Raw genomic sequence first — 22,747 nt, 5'->3', positions numbered from 1 at the left:
TGAGCTAAGAACCCCCCCCCCCCCACCCTGTGTGATGGGTGGGGCTGTATGGATGTGCTTTCCCAAGGCTTGGAAGCACAGGGACATTGTTGACGTGTTCGCAGTGACTGCTCTGTGTGCTTTGTCTTTTTAGGAAATAAAATAAGCACTTGGTAGTTAAATCCATTACTTATTTCCTCTCTTTGTAGATGTCCGCAGGAGAATTGAACTTATTCAGGATTTTGAAATGCCTACTGTTTGCACCACTATTAAGGTGTCAAAAGATGGACAGTATATCTTAGCAACTGGTAAGCATCTTTTTGGTTAACGATGTCCATGCATTTCATAGCAGGAAGTGCTAGGACCGGAAAGGTTGCCTTTTTTTTTTTTATCACCTTAACATTTTACTATAAAAAAGTTCAAACATACAGAAACACTGAAGAAATTGTGCAGTGAACACCCCTTTGCCACCTAGATTCTCAGTAGTCTTTCGCTTGGTCTTACCTGTCCATCTCCGACCAGTCATCAGTTCATCCTGTTTTTTGATACGTCTCAGAGCAGGTAGCAGATACTACTGTACTTTTCCTGTAAGAATCTCGGTGTGTATACCATTATCTAGAGTTTACTTTTATTTGTGGTTTTTCTTTTAGGTAAATTTACATATAGTGAAATGCACAGCTCTTTGGAAGGAGTATTGACAGATGTATACACCTGTGTAGGCCAAACCCCAGTCAAGAGCCAGAACATTCCTTTCATCCAGAAACGTCTTTCATGCCGCTCACAGTCAGTCCTGCTCCCACCCATGCACAGGCAACCATTGCTCAGTGTGGGTTTTGTTTTTTGTTTTTTTTTGTACCGGTGACAAGTTTAGCCTGTTTTGGAACCTTATGTAAATGTAGTCATACACTATGGATTCTTTTTCTGTGAGCCTTATTTTCTTAGGACTTTAATATTCATACATGTTGGGGACGCCTAGGTGGCTCAGCGGATTAAAGCCTCTGCCTTCGGCTCAGGTCATGATCTCAGGGTCCTGGGATCGAGCCCCGCATCGGGCTCTCTGCTCAGCGGGGAGCCTGCTTCCCCCTCTCTGCCTGCCTCTCTGCCTCCTTACGATCTCTGTCAAATGCATAAAATCTTTAAAAAGAAAAAAAAAGATTCATACATGTTGTTATGTGTGTCGGTAGGTTTTTTTGCTTTGTTTTGTTTTTTATTACCAAGTAGTATTTTCTTGTAAGAATATACTGGAGTTTATTTATCCATTCTTCATTTGATAGACACCTGGACTGTTTTCATTTTTTGGCTATTATTGATAAAGCACAACGAATAATCTTATATAGGCTTGTTTTGAGGACATTGTTGGGTCGTAAGGTAGGTGTCTCTAGTTTCCTAGTAAGCTGCCAGACATTTTCCAAAGTGGTCAGGTCATTTTATACTCCTACCAGCAAGGAGTGAGTTCCTGAAAGGGTCACTTTTAACATAATTTTCTGTAAAGTGGTATAATGGACTAATATTTTTTATGTCACTAAGATTTTATATTAGAAGATTTATCAGTTCCAAAAAGCCATGAAATATAGGGAACTTTTTGAAGAGCATTACCCAGTGTGTGGTTTGGCTGAGATTTTGGTGCATATATCCCGTGTATTGTCCACATACTTTTTTTTTATTTTGCTGGACTAACATTATCCATCTGTATCCCTTTTCCAAACACTTTCTTATTTGACAACTTTATCCATCAACATGCCAGTCTCTTGTTTTATGTTGATGGTTGTCCTAGTGCTAACACTATCCACATTTTTTAGCCCACAGTTCATATGTAAGAACTACATATACTGTATATAGTTTGCTTTTTTCAAGACTTCATTTATTTATTTGAGAGAGAGAGATAGCTAGAGATAGAGCACAAGCAGGAGAGAGAGGGAGAAGCAGGTTCCCCGCTTGATCCCAGGACCGTGACTTGAGCCGAAGGCAGAGGCTTTAACCCACTGAGCCACCCAGGTGCCCCTTAATACTATTTTTAAATGAGATCTCATTACTTTAAAAAAATATATGCATTGGTTTTAAAAACGAATCTTTTGGGGGCACTGGGCAGTGGGTTAAGCCCCTGCCTTGGGGTCAGGTCATGATCTCATGGTCCTGGGATCCAGCCCTGCACTGGGCTCTCTGCTCAGCAGGGAGCCTGCTTCCGCCCCCCCCTCCCCTCCCCCCCCCCCCCCCGCCTGCCTCTCTGCCTGCTTGTGATGTCTCTCTCTGTCAAACAAATAAATAAAATCTTAAAAAAAAAAGTCCTTTTGGGAGCGACTGGGTGGCTCACTCGTTAACTGTCTGCCTTCAGCTCAGGTCATGATCCCATGGTTCTGGGATTGAATCCTGTAGCGGGCTCCCTGCTCAGCGGGGCGTCTGCTTCTCCCTCTCCCTCTGCTTCTGCCCTGTCTCTTTCTCTCTCTCTGTCAGTAAATAAGTAAAATCTTAAAAACAAAAAACAGTCTTTTTCTTTTCTTGATCGCAAACATGATACACTTGTAAAAAATGCAAACATTACAGAAAGGCCCCAGATAAAATGCGAAAGGCCCTAAACTTGCCCTTCACAGAGAAAAGTAGTCAATGTGCTTGTTGTTCCCTCCTTTTCTGGACACAGTACGTACATGGCCAGTGTTTGGTTTACAAACACGCAGCCGTAGGCACCGCTCTGCAGCACTCACCCGCCTCTCTGTACTCTCTTTCACTTGGTAGTATGTTTTGGGGGCTTTCCCCGTCGGTGCGGGTCTGCATCCTCTTCATGAGCTACATAATGGTTTGCCGTCATCTAGTTCATCACTTCCGTGTCCGTGGACATCTGACTTGCTTTCAGTTTTGGCCGTTTGTGAACTGCTGCAGTGAACACTCCTTGCGTTTTTGGTACACTTGTGAGTGTCCTTCTCTAGGATAAATTTGTATAAGTCGGAGTACAGATTCAGGCTGTATAAACATCACATATTTTACAGATATTGCCGGACTGTCCTTCAGAGAAGTTGTAACAATTTATACTGATCACCAAGTGTGTGAGAGTCCTCCTTTTTTTAGCCCCCCGACATCTACACATCTATGCGTCTGTCTTAATCTGCCATTCCAATGAACAATAACTGTTTTCATCTACTTTGTTAGATTATTTGTGAAGTTTATTCCTTTTTTGTATTTCATTTTCTGTGACTCACTTGTTTGTATCCTTTGCTGGTTTTCTTCTTGGCCCCCAAGGAGGGCTGCTTTTAAAGTCTTCCTCTTTCATGGGGTTATAATGAATCCTCTTTACCTCTGAACAAAAAGTATACTTAATATATCTTCAGGATATTAACAATGAAAAAATGTCCTTTAGGTTTCATGTCACATGAATTTTTTTTAATACAGGAACATACAAACCTCGGGTTCGATGTTATGACACGTACCAGTTATCCTTGAAGTTTGAAAGGTGTTTAGATTCAGAAGGTAAGTAAGAGATGAGATTTGAAATCGTGAGAGTAGCTTTAATGTATGGCTACTTTTCTGCTTTTTTAAAATGGGAATGTGTCGTGCATAAGTTCTCTTTGCTGTGTAACAAATTACCGTGAATGTGGCAGCTCAAAACATGCATTTATTAGCCCACGGCTCTGTAGGCGAAGTTCATCCTGCTGTGCTCTGTGCTCAGGGCCGACCCTCCGGCTTTTGTTCCGGGGCTTTGGGCAAGAATCTGCTTCGAAGCTTTCTGGGTGTTGGCAGAATGCAGTTTGTTGTGCCTGTGGGATCAGGGTTCCTGTTTCCTGCCAGCTGTCAGCCTGGGCCACTCTCAGCTTCCGGAGGGTGCCCGCACTCGTTGTCACTTGGTCTTCGTCTGTGAGCCAGCACCTGCTCATTGGGTCCTCCTCCTGGTTTGAATCTCTCACTTGAGAAAACCCAGGTTTTTTTTTTTTTAATATTTTTTATTTTTTTGACAGATCACAACTAGGCAGAGAGACAGGCAGAGAGAGAGGAGGAAGCAGGCTCCCCGCGGAACAGAGAGCCCGATGTGGGGCTCGATCCCAGGACCCTGAGACTATGACCTGAGCCGAAGGCAGTGGCTTAATCCACTGAGCCACCCAGGCGCCCTGAGAAAACCCGGGGTTTTAAAGATGAGATTCTAGATCTCCCCTTCCCCATCTGATGTGATAGGGTTTCAGGTGTGTCCCATCAGCTTTCATAGGCTCCGCCCACTCTGCAGGGAAGGCCCTGTACCTGGGGAAGAGCAGGGAGAGGGAGGTCTTTCTGTCAGGTGCCTGGTGTTTGGGGTTGAGAAAAAAGCAGTTAATAGGCTAAATCTTCTTCAGCTGGTTTTACCCTTTCCTTTTTAAAAACAAGTCAAATTCCACATGCTGCTCCAGCTGTTTTCACTCTTCCGTGTAGCAGATGTATGATGAATGAATCAGCTACTCTTGTCTTTTTAAAATAAGTAATTTTAAAAAGTTTTGAATGTTCTTTAATGTCTGTTTTATTTTGAGCTTCTCAGAAAAACAGAGTTTAGAAGTCATTATGTTTTGTGAGTTTATCTATTTAATTTGCTTCAGTTCTGGTTCTGCAGAAAATCTGTTTGATTTGTGTTGAGAAATTAAAAAGCTTTTAATTTTCCATTAGGTGTTTTGCGGTCAATTTAATATGGCAACTTTATTCTTGTCTCATGGAAGGACAAGAAAGGGGGGGAAAACCCTGTATTTGTATGTAATTTTTGTGTTGAGCTGAATCTTTGCATCAAGTTTGCATTTTTAGGAAGAACATGGATTAATAATTGTAATTTTTCTTACTATTTCTTGTTTTTCAGTTGTCACCTTTGAAACTCTGTCTGATGATTATTCAAAGGTATGCTTGATAGTGTTGGTTGGTACTGGCCATCCTTAGGAAGTCATGATAAGTATTTTTATGATGTTCCCATTGTTACATTGAAAATGGCTGCATGATAAAATAAAACCCATCATCTTCTATTAAAATATTTTTAGCTTGGCACACGTATAATGCACAGAGTATCTTTTATTTTCTCTTTAATTTTTTTTTTAATTTTTTTTTTTCAGAGTATCTTTTAAAACAATAGTGATAGACTTTGGCCAGTCTAATATGAAAATAAGTTTTCTGTGTCCTATATAAAAGCTTACCTATACTGTCAAGAATTGATGGCAGCCATCTTTTTTATACCATTTTAGATTATAGATTTGCGATTTTTAATTATTTCGTTTAAATTAGTGTTATATGCCATGTTGCTTTCATATATGAAAAGTAAAATAGCATTATTGTATGATTAGTTTTCTTAACTCTGCAAATAGTCGTGGAATGGTTCTGAAACAGTTCGAAACACAGCTATATATATATTTTTTCTTTTTTTGGTGCCATTAGTCCATCTTTCAACTCATGTCATTTTCAGTAGTTACAAAGTTGTTAGTAAATTATAAAATTTAAAATAAATTTTAAAAATAACAAAAATTTTTAGTGATGTCACCTTGAAGGAAAATTGAATTTTCTGAGCTGACATGGCTTTATATATTGTCTCAGTTCTGGAAACGATGGAATATACTTTATTCTTTTGCCTATAGTGGTCATTAATCGTGTGTTGGGGGACATGTAATTTTACAAGGTATTTTCTCTAGATATTGATAAATTTGCTCTTAAATACCATCTGCAGATTTTTAAGCTACTTTTGAAATACTTTAATGTTAAATTGGCACAGGGGGTTTATCAAACCTTGAATGGTAATTGTGAGATTATTAAAACATGCTCTTAAGTAAAATAGGAAATTACTTGTGGTTGCTGAGCAGAGCTCCACGTTGTCAAGTGCTGGTGCCAGATGAATGAAGGGCATTTGCTTTAAGTCTCTGTTCGAAGGCAAGAAGGACTTTTTTGGGTCCAGGAAGGCGTTAAGAAAGCAGGCGAGAGGGTTGATTCTTAGTCACGATAGAGAGCTGTGCGTGCTTACGTGTGTGTTCACAGAAAGAGGCCGGGAGAGATCAGCGTGTTCTTGCTCTGTCCGTTCTAGTGGTGATGAAGTAAATGCTTTTCCTGGAAACCTCAGCCAACTCATGTTCTTGTTTCATTTCCAGATTGTTTTCTTACATAATGATAGATACATCGAGTTTCACTCACAATCAGGTTTTTACTACAAAACCAGAATACCCAAGTTCGGGAGAGATTTCTCCTACCACTACCCTTCCTGTGACTTGTACTTTGTTGGCGCAAGGTATTGGGTCTGATCCTTTGTTTTCTCCTTTCCACCCCCCAGACAGCTTCTGTTGAAAGCGAGGAGAGGGATTAAAAGAGGAATAAGACGTGATCCCTACCTTTCGGTTGCTTGAAGGGTGTACTATAGTTCCAGAGTAACTAACTGCTCATTGAGGAATTGCATCCTTGACTTTCATTAGCATGAGACTCAGAATCTAGCACAGCAAGGGTACCTCGTGGGGTCATAATGGGGGTGAAGGTGTTTCCTTAGCCCCATTGCATGACATTTGAAAACTTTTCATTTTTAAAAGCTACCTTCTATGAGTTGATAGAAATAATGCATATCGATTTTAGAAAATTGGGAAAATATTAAAAAGTATTAGAAAAAAACACCCACTCTCATGCCACCCAGATGAAATCCTTATGATATTTTGTTGTATTTCGTTCTAGTCTTTTCTTCTGTATACATATAGATCCATTTTGGATCTTGTATTCTCCATGTTATTTGTAAATAATATTCTCCCTAGTAACTTCATAATATTTCCTTGGTTTAAATCACTTCTATACATGAATAGACTCATAAGGTAATTATTTTTTAGATTGAAAATACATTTTGGTGTAAGTTTTACAAAGAATAATCATGCCCTGGAAGCAATTGATATATGTATATATTTCTAAAAGTTATACTTAGTTGAAGCGAAGTTCATTGCAGTTTACCAGATTTCTAACTTTATTCATTACTTTGCAGCTCTGAAGTTTATAGACTAAACTTGGAACAAGGCCGGTACTTGAATCCTCTACAGACCGATGCCGCGTGAGTGTTTGTTGTGGGAACGCTGCTGTATTTCTCTTGGCCAGGAGATGGAGCCCCACGCTCAGGTTATCAGACGGAGGTTGCGTTTAAACAGAGCTTGGGGCAATTTAGTTCAAAAGAATATCATTAAGTTTTTTCTTAAACGTAAAATTCACTGAAAGACCTGGGTATTTCTTTAAAATTTTATTTTTTTAAATATACTCAAAATTTTATAACTCACTAGAAAGTTGTTTATTATTTTTTGCCCTGTTCTTTAAATTTTCATTTGGATTAACTTGGAGTATTACTTTTTAAATTTTACTTTTTATGTTTTTGCTGGCAGACATTTAAGGGGTGAAAGCTAAGTTACTTCTCATCTTAAGTGTATAAGGAGCTTGTTGGATTTGCCTTATTGCTTTGAACGGGTTTTTAAAGGTTGGAAGAACATGTAGTGATAGAAACCAGATAAACTCTCAGTAATTTTTTTCTCACATGTCCTTGAAATGCTCTTATTTTCTTTACAAAGACTAGAGGGGCTTCATGACGTATTGTTGGGGAATAAAGAGCTATCTGCCCTTTTGCTGCATCCGTTCCTGTCTATATTCGCTCTTGTTTATGGTCTCATGAGCTCTAGATGCCATGCTGAACATTTTGTCGTTTTTTTGTTTCCTCCTCACAACACCCAAAAGAGTTGGAAGTGTCCTTTTGACAGGAAGAGAAGGCGAAACTCCGACACCCCAGCTCAAGCTTGTCTGCGCTCAGGACTGGCTTAGTTAGAGCTTGTGTTCTTTTTGCTTTCGTTCTTTTCTTCTTTTTATGGAGAAAGTAGAATAAACCTTTATTCTCAAGCTGGTAGGATAGTATTTCAGAAGGAATGCCTTTTTTGTGTCATTCCCTGGCAGGCTGAGTGGCAGCCTGGGGATTCTTTCATTTCTGGTGCTTTTCGTCCGCGGAGGAGTAGGGAAGAACCTGCCTTTCTCCATGGGATTGGGTCGACCGTTCATTTAGAAAGTTCCCCGAGTATCCCTCCTGCCTAAGGTAGATAATAATACTTTGTTCCTTACTGCTTTACCGTTTCAGGGAGAATAACGTGTGTGACATCAACTCAGTGCATGGCTTGTTTGCCACAGGAACGATAGAGGTAAGCAAACGTTGCCTTTATTTTTTAACTTACTTACTTTACATTTGAGAATATTGGTAAAGACAGAGTTGCTTGTTCATAAAAGCAGAGAGCTAAAGAAGCAAAAAGCCACTGGTTTGCTTTTGGTGGGAACGCTGGTAGTGCCGCACACGCGGACAGAGCCCTTTTGTTGCTGCAGACGGCCCCGTGGTGCCACTGGCCTGGCACGCTGTGACACGGATCATCTTTGACGTTGATCTTCAGGAGCTAGAGCGCGTCGCCGGCCTCCGGGGAGCAGTGGCAGCACAACATCCAGTCCTGTTCCTACCAGGAGGCCCTGTGTCACGTGGTCCCAGCTCTCTGATACTTCCCAGCTTTACACCTGAATTACTGTCCCTGAGGCTTGGTTTCCTCATCGGTGACACGGAGGTGATGACAGCCTGCCAGCTTACGGAGGTGCTGATGAGAGCCACACGGACAAGGGCACAGGGATCATGATCTGTACGTCCTGTATAGCAGGATTCGAGAGATACAGAACGTTTCCCTTTTAAACTGCAGGACTTTTTTTCTTTTTTTCCAAAGATTTTATTTATTTATTTGACAGAGAGAGACACAGTGAGAGAGGGAACACAAGCAGGGGGAGTGGGAGAGGGAGAAGCAGGCTCCCCGCTGAGCAGGGAGCCTGATGCAGGGCTCGATCCCAGAAGCCTGGGATTATGACCTGAGCCGAAGGCAGACGCCTAATGACTGAGCCCCCAGGTACCCCTACACTGCAGTGCTTTTGAATCCCCGTTCTTCATACTTGTCGAGAATTACCCTAGATTTGCGGTTTTTAATTACAATAAATACTCATAGTAAAAAAAAAAAAAAGTTAGAAATGTATTACTGAAAAAGTGTTTTCTTGTGCCTTCCAGTCACTAATTCCTACAGTCTGGAGTTTCAACTTTTTAATTTTTTTAAGGTAGATGCAGATATGCATATATGTTCGTCATCTCCTTTTTAAAAGTGTTGTATGAAAGTAAAATTATACTTCTTCATTTGCTTTTCTTTTAAACATGATGGTATATAATATTCATCTTTATACATTGGTACTTGTAATTACTTACAATGCTGAACTAATTTTTTAAAACTGATGGGTAGGATTCCAGTGTGTGAATGTACTGTTGTTTATTAAACCAATCCCAGAGGGATGAAATTTAGGTCTCTACTCAAATTATTTTTATGTTAAGAGGTTAGGATTTGAAATGAGACACAAAGTTGGTTTAATGAAAATATATAAAACTGTTGAATATATTATTATACTGTTGTGCCTAAATCGGGCCAATGAAGCGTTTTCTTGATAAGTACTTACCTTGACATTACCAAGGGGAAGTTTTAAAACAGTTTCCTTGGGTGCCTGGGTGGCTCAGATGGTTGGGTGTCTGCCTTTGGTTCAGGTCATGATCTCCAGGTTCTGGGATCAAGCCTCACACCAGGCTCCTGGCTGGCTCAGCAGGGAGTCTGCTTCTCCCTCTCTCTCTCCCCCTGCTTGTGTGCTCTCTCTGTCTCTCTCAAATGAATAGGTAAAATGTTTTTAAAATTTTTTAAAAATAATATAAAACAGTTCCCCTGGAAAAGTAGTTTTGAAGTAGAGTCCGTCCGGAGCAGTCTCACCCTTCCCGGCGCATGCTCCGTCAGAGCTGCACCGCACCCGAGCCGGCTGCCCTCTCCCCAGCTGTTTGAAGACCAGCCCTGGGGGGAGACTAGACGCTTCTTGCATAAAGGCTGAGGTTCCTAAAATTCCTGGATTATTGGGGGCTTGATATTTGATAGGCATACTCAGACCGGACTTTAAAAATTTTCTTTTACAATAATTTTCATAGTATGTGTTGGATTTTGATTTTGTCTGTGACAGTTCTTACAATATTACTCATTATTATTGTCAAAATCAAACAGGGCTTACATTTTGTCCTTTTTGAAGTACAAAAGAATGCAGGCTTTAGCAATAGAAATATTCAAATTGCAGTCACAGAAAATCACTGTGGTTATAAAAAAAAACTATTTTTATTTACTCTGGGATTTATCTGCATACCTATTTTTTGTTTTTGAAATGTGACTTTTCTTTTTTATGTCCATAAAGTCTGTTAACTTGCTCCTGGATTTCTAAGATTTCCTTTATTTATCTTTATGACAGACACATTTGTAATAATACTAAATGATTGATGAAATTAAGCCTTCTAAGTGTATTTGAGGTCTTACTTTTAAGGTGGTTAATACAGTAAATAGTTTTTTAAAAAAATCTCTGTCTATATTTTTGTCGTAAGTTGAGTGATACAGAAGACTAAAAGTGACAAGTGTGGTCCCCTCTTGCCCTGTCCTGGTCCTGTTTCCTTACATTTCCTGAACGCGGCTAATAATTTGTTCTGTGTCCTTTCGGGGTTTTCTATGTTGGCACAAATGTTTTTTTTAAAGAGACAGTGGGATCATAGTTGTTTTTTTTTAAACAAACTGCTTTTTACCTAGCAGGTTGTGGGCACATGTCTAGTACATGTATGTCGAAGTCATTCTCTTTACTGACGGCAGAGCATTCTTCTTAACGGGTCATGCCAGCTTCTCCCTTGCTCTTTTGCTTGCAGTTCTTTTTTTTAAGTGTTTTTGTTTGTTTATTTGCTTTATTTTCTTCTAGCTTTTTATTGTCATTTTACTTATTGATTTATTTATTTTTTAAAGATTTTTATTTATTTATTTGACAGAGAGAAAGAGCACAAGCAGGCAGCGTGGCAGGCAGAGGGAGAGGGAGAAGCAGGCTCCCTGCTGAGCAGGAAACCCAATGGGGGGGGCTCGATCCCCGGGATCATGACCTGAGCCAAAGGCAACTGCTCAACCAACGGAGCCACCCGGACGCCCCTCAGCTTTTTTTTCCCCTGAATTCTGAACAGTTATAAACCTCACTTTCTGACCAGTTGAAAACACAGTTCGCCCTTTGTTATATACATTTTGCACGTGTGCTCTATGTTCTATGAAAATGTGCGCGTGCGTGTGCGTGCGTGTGCGTGTGCAGAAAATGCTTTTGCACCGTTTGAACATCCGTTGCAGACGTCATGACATTTTAGCCCGCAGTACTTCTGAATGCTTTTCTTAAAAACAGTTTTTAAAAACAAGGACTTTATTGCATAAAATCATAATACTCTTCTCATCCCGAAGAAATTTAACACTGATACAGTAATGTTATGTATTACTTAACATTAATACAGTAATATTTAAATATTCTCAGTTCTGCCAAAATGTCTTTTAAAAAAACTTTTTTTTAGATTGATTGATTGATTTGACAGAAAGAGACGCAGTTAAAATGGGAACACAAGCCGGGGGAGTGGGTGAGGGAGAAGCAGGCTTCCTGCCAAGCAGGGAGCCGGATGCGGGGCTGGATCCCAGGACCCTGGGATCATGATGAGTTGAAGGCAGCCGCTTAATGACGGAGCCACCCACGTGCCCCACAAATGTCTTTCATAGCTCCTCCCACTCCACCCCACCATCCAAACCGAAGTCCAGTCAGGGATCAGGCATTGCGTTTTGGGCTTCTTTTCCTAACCTGTGGTTTTTTCCTTTTAAAAACAAATTCATCATATAGTAAAACATTTGACAGAATTAAAAAGGATATAAGATAAAAAATGAAATTCTTATCCCCCGTGAGATAATCCATGTTACCAAGGTATTTGTCTGAAAATTTTTTAGCAGCAGCTATTATGTAAAATCACAGTATTCTGTTTGTTTAGGGTCGCGTGGAGTGCTGGGACCCGCGCACTCGCGGGAGAGTCGGCCTGCTGGACTGTGCGTTAAGTAGCGTCACGGCAGATTCAGAGTAAGTGGGAATTAGCATGCCCTTTATGTGCCCATCTGCTGTGATTGAAACACGTATCAGTAGTGGGTTAGAAATCAATTGCTGAAGAATGAAACCCCTCAGACTTATATCTGAGGTTGTAGTTTTGTGATTTATGTAAAAATCCTTTTCGGGAAAAGGTCACTAAGTGGGAAAGCCAGGCAGAATTCGTCTCTAAGGTGCTCTAAGGTTGCTGTGGAATTTTATTAAAACAGATAACCTGCAGGAATTTGTAGCTCCAGTTCTGTAGCGTCTAGTGCTAGAACCACTCCAGTTAATAAGCAAAAAGATGGACTTTGAATTCTGCGGTGGAGGGAGGCAAATGTTTCTGATATCTTCTTGTTCCTGTTTGCCGCTTCCTGGATTTAAAGCAATCCAAGAAGTAATACACTCGGGGGATGAAAACCTCTGCATGCCTGAGTCAGGGAAGAAATACAGGCCTCCTGTCCTTCACTCACCAGAGTGGTTACTGTTGCACTGGTTGGTACATGGGTTTTCAGACATTTTTCTGCTTATATTAATACATATGCAGCAGCCTTACATACACTTGGTCAGATTCTTTTTTTTTTTTTTTTTTTTTAAGATTTTAGTTATTTGTCAGAGAGTGTGTGCACAAGTAGGCAGAGTGGCAGGCAGAGGGAGAGGCAGACTCCCCGCTGAGCAAGGAGCCCGATGCGGGAGTCGATCCCAGGGTCCTGGGATCATGCCCTGAGCCAAAAGCAGCAGCTTAACCGACTGAGCCACCCAGGCGTCCCTCTTGGTCAGATTCTTGACATGGGATTGTTTGCTGTAATCAGTTCAGAAACATCCTTTCCCTGGGCTCTTGATCTGTGCCGTAACGTGACTTCACTAGCATTTACTTGTTTCAGTTGGCCAAACATGTACTCATAGATGTATCATGTGGGAGGGGCTGTGTGATGGGAGACTACAGAGAGAGTGTGAACCCTCTAAGTTATTGCTGATCTGTGTGTGATTTGCATTTCTCCTGGGGGAGAAAAGAAAAGAATTCATGTAGTTCTTTCTTTGGAAAAATCAGCTTATGTAAAGCATCCTTGACATAGAGAAAAGTTAAGAATCGCTGAATTGGAAGGACTTTTTTTTCTCATGTATACATTTTTCCCTATATGATAAGTCAAGAGTAAGTTAATTTTTTTCATCCTTTAATTATGATGTTTAATGGGAGTGTAGGGGTGGGGGATGGGGTAACTGGGTGATGGGCATTAAGGAGGGCACATGATATAATGAGCATATGTTATATGTTATATAACATATATATGTTATATGTTATATATAACTGTTGTATGGGTGTTATATGTTATATGACTGATGAATCACTGACCTCTACCTCGGAAACTAACAATATGTTAATTGAATGTAAGTAAAATTAAATAAAAAAAAATGAGTGAAGATTTTTTTCCCTATTATTGAGTTTTACTAAAGTAATACCAATGAACAACTTCATTACTCATGGTATGAAGTATGTGGAAAATTTACTCATTCTACATTCGATTTTGTTCTTAGAATTAGACATTTTTATTTTGAAATATAGTACACATACAGAAAATCTCAGAGCACTAATGTGCAGATTACCAAATTATTGTGAAGCTCTACCTTTGTCAATAGAAGAAACCAGTAGAAAATTCTTCTCAACAGTTTATCACATTGGTATGAAGGGAACCAAATCAGAGAAGTCTGCTTGTTTTTAGAAAGTAGGAAGTAAGTTGTTAGTGGAAGCTATCTTTCCACTCCCTAGGAAGCAGAAAAGTTAATTTTCTCTTACTTGTAAATGTTAACTTGTTTTTGAATTACAGTAGGGAGACTTGGGTTCTACTACAATCTCTGTCCTTAGCAGTTTCTTCTTAGAAAAGTCATTTGAGAAGACAGGCCAGCAGTTCTTTTTATTATGTCTTATGGTTATTTTTACAGTAAATTTAATGTCTATCATAGATGCAACACTGTAGGAAATTTAAGGAAGGGATGCGAAAAGATAATCTTTACTGTGGTCTTTAGAAATATGGGAGTATTTATTCTGTTTGTGTTTTTTTTTCCTTTACAATAGGATATTGATTCACACTTTTTTAAAAAAAATTTTATTGATTTATTTGACAGGGAAAGAGCGCAAGTAGGGGCAACAGCAGGCAGAGAGAGAGGAGGAAGCAGGCTCCTTGCTGAGCAGGGAGCCCCATGCGGTGCTTGATCCCAGGACCCCAAGATCATGACCTGAGCTGAAGGCAGATGCTTAACCAACTGAGCCACCCGGGCGCCCTGCCCTATTTTGTTTGTTTTAAAAAATAACTTCATTTTGTAAGGCTGATTTATACTTAGTATAAAAAGATACTACTAAGCAGTTTCAAAAATACATGCAAGAAAGTAAAAATGGCCTCAGCACACACATGGGCTGGTGTAATTCAAGTAACTAGAGCACTCTTGGTTTGGGAAGGCCGTGGACGGATTTTCATGTTGTGCATCCACTTGTAGTTAGTTCCATGACTATTTCCTGAGGGGACATACTGAGAACCTGGATTTCTGGGTGAAATAGCTTCTGTACCCATTGCTAAAGTGCTTGGCAGAAAAGGTGGCAGCGGTGTGAGGGTCTCCCTGCCTGTACAGAGCACACGCTCTCCTGCCCTCCATCACCCAAGGTGTCCGTCCTGTTCCGATAATACTGAAAAGTCAGAAATAACCCAAGAATGTTGATTAAATACAGCTTGGTAAAAGTCATAGCTAACAAGTGGTGCTTTCTGTTTGTCCGCTAGTGCCCTTAGTTCTTACCTTTACTGACTTCCGACTCACGGCAGCCTTGGATGCACGCGCTCTAACTGTACTTACTTTACAGACGGCGAAGATAGCGACAATGGCGTACATAAGCTTTTAAGAATTAGGTTGCAAAAGTACATTTATTACTAGGGGAAGATGTTCCAGATATGCCATTAAGTGGAAAAGCAAACCATGCGGTTGCCTATAGATCTTTACCACATTTTCCTAAGAAAAGTAGTGAACACGCTATCGAGTCGTGGGGAAGAAATCTGGATATGTACCAAATGGTACAACTAGTTTTCTTGCTGTTTCCATTTCGGGTGATTTATCTGTTAATTTTTGTCTGCTTAGCTTCATTATTTTCTGTGCAGACACTGTAAGCTGTCACCTTTGGTATCTGACAGAGGTGGCGTTCTGGAAGGTGGAGCCAGTATAATAAAGAGAAAGAAGCATGTGTGATTATCGGTTGGGGGGACAGGCTGTCTTTATTTGTAGGCACCAACGATTGCCTGAAAAACTCAGAATCCACTAGAAGATCATAAGAAGTAATAAGAGAGTTAAATAAGTTGGTGATGAAATAAATGGATAAAATCGGTGGTTTTGAGGTTTATCAGCAAAACCCATTTAGAAAGATACAGTGGAAAACAGTTTTCTCTTATAACAACAAAAACTGAAATCCTGAGGGATAAACTTAGGACCTACCTGAAAAAAATGACAGAGTTTTGTTAAGAATCAATAAAGTTTGGGGCGCCTGGGTGGCTCAGTGGATTAAGCCGCTGCCTTCGGCTCAGGTCATGATCTCAGGGTCCTGAGATCGAGCCCCGCGTCGGGCTCTCTGCTCCGCAGGGAGCCTGCTTCCTCCTCTCTCTCTGCCTGCCTCTCTGCCTACTTGTGATCTCTCTCTCTGTCAAATAAATAAAATAAAATCTTAAAAAAAAAAAAAAAGAATAAAGTTTGAGTGAGTAAAGAAAAGTAACATCCCGCTGCACTGACCCACGCTCCCAGAGTTTGTTTTGAACAGTAAATGACTAAAAGGACGGGCGTGGGAGCCCTCTAGGTTCCAAACTGGGGCATCAGCACGGTTATGGCTTGAGGCTTGAGGGGGCTGACAGTTCATGGCCTGGACGGGGGGGCCTGGTCCCGAGGACACGGAGATAGTAGGGAGCGTAGTCACGGCTGCTGTCCTCTTCTGACTCGTCTGGCACCCTTCCCACCGCAGATCATTGCTCGTGGTGCTCAGCCTTTTCTCAGTGCTGAGTGAGAAGCGTGTTCCAGATTTGTGGCTGTAACCATTCGTCATACCGTCTCTGTACTTTCTCAGGTTCCAGTCCCCATCTGAGGATTAGTCTTTTTGATTTTAGCTTGACACGGGCAGCTTTACAAACGGACATGAGTATAACCTGCCTGAACATCAACTCATTTCCTCTGAAGCAAAAGAGGGGGTATTTTTGTAAATGCCTTATCCCAACTTAATCAAAATGAAAGATTATGTCATACTGATCCTTTTCAATTGGTTTTATAGTTTTATAAACTTTTTTTTGTAGATCCTTTGAGAGTATTTCTTACAGTTTTAAAGAAGATAATCTACAGATTTTGAAAAGCAGATTACATTTACATGTAAAGCTTACTTTTTGTTTTGGTTAAGAAAGTTTGGATACGATTACCTTTTATTTTTTTTTTAAAGATTTTATTTATTAGAGAGAGAGCGCACACACACAAACGGGGATCAGCAGGCAGAGGGAGAAACAGGCTCCCCAGTGAGCAGGGACTTTAACCCACTGAGCCACCCAGGCACCCCTTAAACCCACTGAGCAGGGAGCCCGATGTAGAGCTCAGTCCCAGGACCCTGGGATCATGCCATGAGCCGATGGCAGATGCTTAACCAAATCAGCTACCCAGGTGCCCCTACAATAACCTTTTAAACGTAAGGCTAGATATATGATTTTCCCTACTACAGTTGAAGATTAATAATGAATTTGTTACTTAGAAGGTTTGGCCATATGTACATGGGACATGAATATTTTGCCTTTCAGGATAAACAGTTTACCAACAATCTCTGCTTTGAAATTTAATGGTGCCTTGACCATGGCAGTTGGAACATCCACAGGGCAGGTGAGTGTGTTTAAGCTGGGAACGTCACACTTAAGTTAGTATCTCAGAGGCATGTATATATTGTGGGAAACGTCCATATATCTGTTCACGGTGGGAACAGAAAACGAGGCATTATTGTTTTGGCTAGAGTGGAGGGGTACTCCAGAGGCTGTAACCTTTTAGTGCCTTGAGAAATTCCAATTCTGGCCTTCCGGGTTGGTCTGAGAGGTTCTTGAGCTGGGGTATTACAGCTCAGGCATTCTCTTGACTGTGGTTTAGTATAACATTTTCCAGTATGTGTAGAACAGAATTCAGTGGTCAGCTAAGTTTGGAATTCTGCCAGATCTCTTTTTTTTTTTTCAAGATTTTATTTATTTATTTGACAGAGATCACAAGCAGGCAGAGAGGCAGGCAGAGAGGGGGAATCAGGCTCCCTACTGTGCAGAGAGTCCAATGCAGGACTCGATCCCAGAACCCTGAGATCATGACCCAAGCTGAAGGCAGAGGCTTAACCCACTGAGCCATTCCAGGCGCCCCTGGAGTTCTCCAGATTTCTACTCTTGCAGGATCACAGTACATTTAAATATATATTGAGGGCTCTGAGAATTCCTCTAGACAAGAAATATATTTAAAAGTATTTCCAAAATTTATTTGTCCTAAGAACCTTTTTTTTTTTTTTAACTGAGCACCATTGACCACAAGCCCTGCAGTAACGTACCTTAGCAACGCTGGTCTGACAAGGACGGATGGAGTGGGCTACAGAGGCTGACTTTCATCTTTTTTTTCTTCCCTTCTTTCCTTCAAGGCAGAGTCGCCCCACTTGTAAGTTAGTTCTCCTCTAGAACAGTCCGAGAGCCTGCTTCCGGTGGAGTGACTGCTTCTGTCATCATGGTGTGCAGACGCTCTGTCCCCGGGGACCGAGATCTAGCTTCTCCAGCCACTTGCCCCTAGTGACAGGGCTCAGGAGAAACCCCCGCTGCCGCCCGCCCCCACCCAGCGGTCATAGCCTTGCCGCCGCTGTCTGCTCAGATCTGCCCGATTATCTTCTTTACCTTTTCCGCTTGCTCTGCTGGTCGCTGTGACACTGCCTGGTACTCGTAGAGCCTCAGTATACATATTTGTTTCAGTTCGCAAACGACACCAACTCTCACACGTTTTTTGTTTTGTTCCTTTTTTAGTATAACTCAGTCGTTCTCAGTCTTAGCCTGAAAAATTATTCTCCGGTTAAGCTCACAAAACCGTGTACTCTAAGGGTAATTGAAGAGATTCTTCTGGAGTGTTTTGCTGTCAGACTTTAGAATCTCTCTGCCCTGAGTGAGGTGTTCATTAGGCTCGTAAAGAGGCAGTAAAACAAATGGTAGCCATTACTCTAAGTTTTCAAAGTTGCTTTTTAAGGTAAAGTATTTAATTCGCTTAAACAGAAATAATTTGTTTTCTTTCTTTAGGTTTTATTGTATGACCTTCGATCGGATAAGCCATTGCTGGTTAAGGATCACCAGTACGGGCTGCCCATTAAGTCAGTTCATTTCCAGGATTCGCTAGATTTGATCTTGTCTGCAGACTCGCGCATCATCAAAATGTGGAATAAGAACTCAGTACGTACTTGCTTGTTAAAATCACCAACTGGTGTGTTTTCCTAATGTTCCTTTTCTTTCTGTTGCCTTTTTTGCATTATGTGGGCTTTTGGGAAAGTGGCTAAGTCCCCCGCTGAGAGCTTAGCTGGAAGTCAGTTACTTCAGCAGAGATGATACTCGTATACAGGCAAGTAGTCTAGACTGCTTTCTTCCTGTGCGGAAGGTGGCCTGCTTTGCTAGAACCGGCATGCCTTTTTACATGTTCGGGTAGGTAGAGAGTAAATCACGTTTTAAAAACACTGCTCCCTGAGAACCTCCTAGATCCTGAGGCTCTCTCACAGTCTTGGGAAAGTTTTTATGAGCTACTAATTACCTTTCCATGTCAACGTTATTATGTATCTCAATTTCATACCTTTTAAAACCCGTCTCAGAGAATTGGCTTCTGCGTATGACCCCTTTCAATAATTTCTTAGTGTTTTTCTTTTTTTAACTATTTTTTAAGATTTTTATTTATCTGTCAGAGAGAGCGCGCGCACAAGTGGGGGGAGCCACAGGCGGAGGGAGAAGCAGGCTCCCTGCTGAGCAAGAAGCCCCGTGCGGAACTCGGTGAGCTGAAGGCAGCCGCTTGACCTGCGGAGCCGCCCAGGCAGCCCTCTTAGTGTTTTTCTTTAAAAACATTATTTTCTTAAGAATATTTGATGTGGAGGTGCTTGGGTGGCTCAGTCGGTTAAATGTCCAGCTTGACTTGGGCTCGGATCATGATCTCAGGGTCGTGAGATCGAGCCCCGTGTCAGGCTCTATGCGCATCACGGCATCTGCTTCTCTCTCTCTCTCTCTCTCTCTCTCTCTCGCTGCCCCCACCCCACTCACGTGCTCTCTCTCTCTCTCTCTCTCAAAAAAAAAAGAATAGTAGATGTTCTTTCTCAATGCCAAGTGTCATTTAAAAAGTAAAAGTAACCGCCTACATTTCTGGTTTTCATCTACCCTATATCTTTCATTTTTTGTGGGTTTTTTTTTTTTTTTGGTTTCTTTTTTAAATTTTTTTTTTTTTAATTTGACACAGAGAGAGAGAGAGAGATCACAAGTAGACAGAGAGGCAGGCAGAGAGAGAGGGAACCAGGCTCCCTGCTGAGCAGAGAGCCCGATGCAGGGCTCGATCCCAGGACCCTGAGATCATGACCTAAGCTGAAGGCAGAGGCTTAACCCACTGAGCCACCCAGGCGCTCCTCATTTTTTGTTTTGAAGCTCTAAAGTATTTTGAGAGAGTAAAAGCAGTCTGTCAACAAAATGGGAAAAGATTCAGTATAGCAAGTGCTTTTTTTTTTCTTTTAAAGATTTTTATTTATGTAGAGAGAGAACAAGTGGTGTGAGGTCCAGAGGGAGAGCTCCAGCAGAGACTGTGCCGAGCGCAGAGCCCGACGGAGAGCTCGATCTCACGACCCTGAGATCGTGACCTGAGCCGAAACCAAGAGTCAGACGCTCAACTGACTGAGCCACCTAGGCGCCCCAGTATAGTAATTGCCTAGAAGAGTTCTTTATATTTAATTATATTTAATGAATTACAAACGTCAGTGTCTTAGTTAAAAAGTGTTACTTCCTTTTTTTTTTTTTTTAATCATTTTGGAGGTAGAGGGGGTAGAAGGTCCAGCGGCCTCAGCGGCAGTAGCCAGAGGGCAGGTGTCGGTCTTTCCGGGGCCGCATGCGCTCAGGACCGAGGTGCTGCCGCAGCCCCGTCACACCCCAGCTGTGTCCCAGAGTCCCTGGCTGCTTGGAACATGACTTCTGTTTTTAATTTTCTTTCGGTTAACTCCCAGAGTATGGGCCTTTTGTTGCTGTGTCTTGAATTAGAAATTTCGCTGCAGCTTTTCACTGAGCGAGCAGGAAGCACTTCCATGGGCCTCCTGCCCCGGTCCTTCGCCGTGGGAGCCTCTGACATGAGTTACTAAGTGCAGGAGCGGCAGACATTTCCAGCACCCGTTCTTGAGTTATCCTGCTGTAGTTGCTGCAGTGCGTTTGATTCCGGCACTGTTGTCGTGACTAAATGCGCCCTCAGCCAACACCCAGACCGCTTGGTTTTGCTTGACTAGCTCTCCGTATTTACCTTTCTCATCACCTTTTCCCCTCCCGCCTTCTTACCTTCTGCCTCTTGTTTCTTTTACTATCTTAATTCTTAAAAATACAGCACCTTTCTCCCCCTACCTCCACAATGAATGTAAAAGCATGTTAGCCTTTCCTGTGTAACTCAGAGGTTACGTGTTTATAGGATTTTGTTTTATAAGTTCTTTTCTACCTGCACGCTTACTCGATCCTCCTCAGAGCTGTGGGATGTAGACGTGGCAGATACCGTCTTCATCCGACCCTGCTGACCTTCCCCCATCTTTTGGTTTCTTTGAGTACAAGTTTAACGGGGATGTGTCTTCCAGATTAGGAGAGTTTTGCTAAGTTGATGTACAACTGTTTCTTAAACCTGACCCTGTGCTACTGTGTGAACATTATCGATGAGACTTATGTATTTCCTTGGATTAGTCCGCTTTCTCCTGTAGGCCTCAGGTCCTCCATCTCTGAGGTAAAAGCATTTGATAAATTGATAAAATGAATTCTCTACCATTTTTGAAACTTAAATGCCGTACTTCATCTAGGTGATGTATTTCTTTACTTAGCAATGCGTGGTTATGTCTGATCTCTGGTTTATTGTCTTTACTCAACATTGCTGAAAGTTGTCTTCCTGTAACTGTTTTCATCATTCCTTTTTGCTTATTCTTTTAGGGAAAAATATTTACTTCCTTGGAGCCAGAACATGACATTAATGATGTCTGCCTCTATCCCGACTCAGGTATGTGGTAGGTGGCAGTTGACCATTCAGAGGCATAAATCTGGGCTGTGCTTTATGGGGTTTTAAACTCATTCCATTTCTTCAGACGCACTTTGGCTTGGTCAGGACAATTCTTGGATGTTATACTTACTGGGAGAATCAGGAGCAGGAAGTGGTGTGGATGATTCAGAAAAGGGCCCTCTCGGTGACTCAGTCCTTAGCCAGCCTAGCTATTAGTAGACACCAGCACTACCTAGGCAGGCAGCAGGTGAGATGCTATTTTAGTGCGCTCCTCACTCTTTTATATGATTAGGAATAGTGTGGAAATTGAGGTCAAGGCTTTGGAGAAGGCGGGGGTTGCCTGATGACCCACAAGGCTCATGAAGCCGTGGGTTTTGCTGTCATCTGTGTTGTATGCTGTGCGGCTTGCATCATGGATTCCAAGACTTACCGATACCTCCAGGACAGATCTGTGAAGAATTTTGGGGTGCGAAAGTACGGAATAGTCCCCACTCTCAAGCAGTGTTATATTCTGAGGACAGGTGTACACAGATAATTTTGATAGAGGGATACAAGGCAAAACAGGAAAAATTCTGTCCCCTGCAAACAGCCCTTGGACAGCATGTTAGAGCGAGGGGTTTCAGCCAGTACCACTGGGGGGATTGTAGGGGAGATGGTTGTTAGGATGTGTTTGGAGTGATGAGTGAGATCTGGTAGGCGGGCAGGGGCGATGACGTGATCCACGTGAGGGAGCTGCGTAGGAAGGGCAGTAGGAAGGGCAAGTAGGCCACGGCATAGTCGGTACCGTAGGGTACCGTAGGGGGGCTGTTTGGGAAAGGGGTGGAGCCTTATGTGCTTGAGCTCTGGTGGCTTCTGCAGGAACAGAGGTGGCGCAGGTCCGTGAATCACGTGCTGAGTGGTTTGGGCTCAGTCACAGTCAGGACCTGCTTAGACCGTGCTTTCAGAGGACTGTTCTGTCCGGTGTGTAAAGGGTGGATTGGTGTTGAACTAAAGTCGGAAGGGATACCCCGGGGCTGATAGGGAGGGGAAGTGACCGAGCAAGTTGAGAGAGATTGTCTCTTGGCTCAGTGGGTTAAGCCTCTGCCTTCGGCTCAGGTCATGATCTCAGGGTCCTGGGATCGAGTCCCGCATCGGGCTCTCTGCTCGGCAGGGAGCCTGCTTCCTCCTCTCTCTCTGCCTGCCTCTCTGCCTACTTGTAATTTCTCTCTGTCAAATAAATAAAATCTTAAAAAAACAAAAACAAACAAAAAAAAAAACGTTCAAACATCAGGAGGCCATAGGTCAGTGACAGTGTCCGGCCGAGAGTCTCACCCCTGGCGGCTCGTCGGCATCACCCGAGGAGCCTTTGCACGGATGACTTGGCCTGGTCCCCGGGGTACCAACGGGGGTGTCTGGGGGAAGGCCCGGAAGTGTGAGTTTGTGACGCGCTTGCCGAGCGCTTGGGAGGCCGTGCCCCGACCCCCGCCTTGCCCTGGGAGCCAGGCCTGGTGCTGGGAAGGAGCTGTGGTCCCAGCGTGGGCAGCCTGCGAGCCGAGGGCATGTCAGAAGTGGGAGGGCA

General features: G+C 42.2%; 1 protein-coding gene across 1 annotated transcript in view; it reads left to right on the top strand.

The window, feature by feature from the left end:
- NOL10 (nucleolar protein 10) overlaps positions 1-22,747 on the top strand; it is an 85,709-nt gene that overhangs the window by 4,046 nt on the left and 58,916 nt on the right. The window contains exons 3-12 of the mRNA XM_045979896.1: positions 189-287; positions 3,361-3,438; positions 4,781-4,818; positions 6,048-6,184; positions 6,914-6,979; positions 8,039-8,099; positions 11,831-11,916; positions 16,725-16,803; positions 18,228-18,377; positions 21,123-21,189. Coding sequence (XP_045835852.1) covers positions 189-287; positions 3,361-3,438; positions 4,781-4,818; positions 6,048-6,184; positions 6,914-6,979; positions 8,039-8,099; positions 11,831-11,916; positions 16,725-16,803; positions 18,228-18,377; positions 21,123-21,189 — 861 coding nt within the window. The remainder of the gene's footprint in view (positions 1-188; positions 288-3,360; positions 3,439-4,780; positions 4,819-6,047; positions 6,185-6,913; positions 6,980-8,038; positions 8,100-11,830; positions 11,917-16,724; positions 16,804-18,227; positions 18,378-21,122; positions 21,190-22,747) is intronic.

The sequence above is a fragment of the Meles meles genome, chromosome 15, assembly GCF_922984935.1.
Source record: "Meles meles chromosome 15, mMelMel3.1 paternal haplotype, whole genome shotgun sequence".
NCBI lineage: Eukaryota > Metazoa > Chordata > Mammalia > Carnivora > Mustelidae > Meles > Meles meles.
Note: the sequence above shows the minus strand (reverse complement) of the source record. Positions and strands in the feature narration are given on the sequence as shown.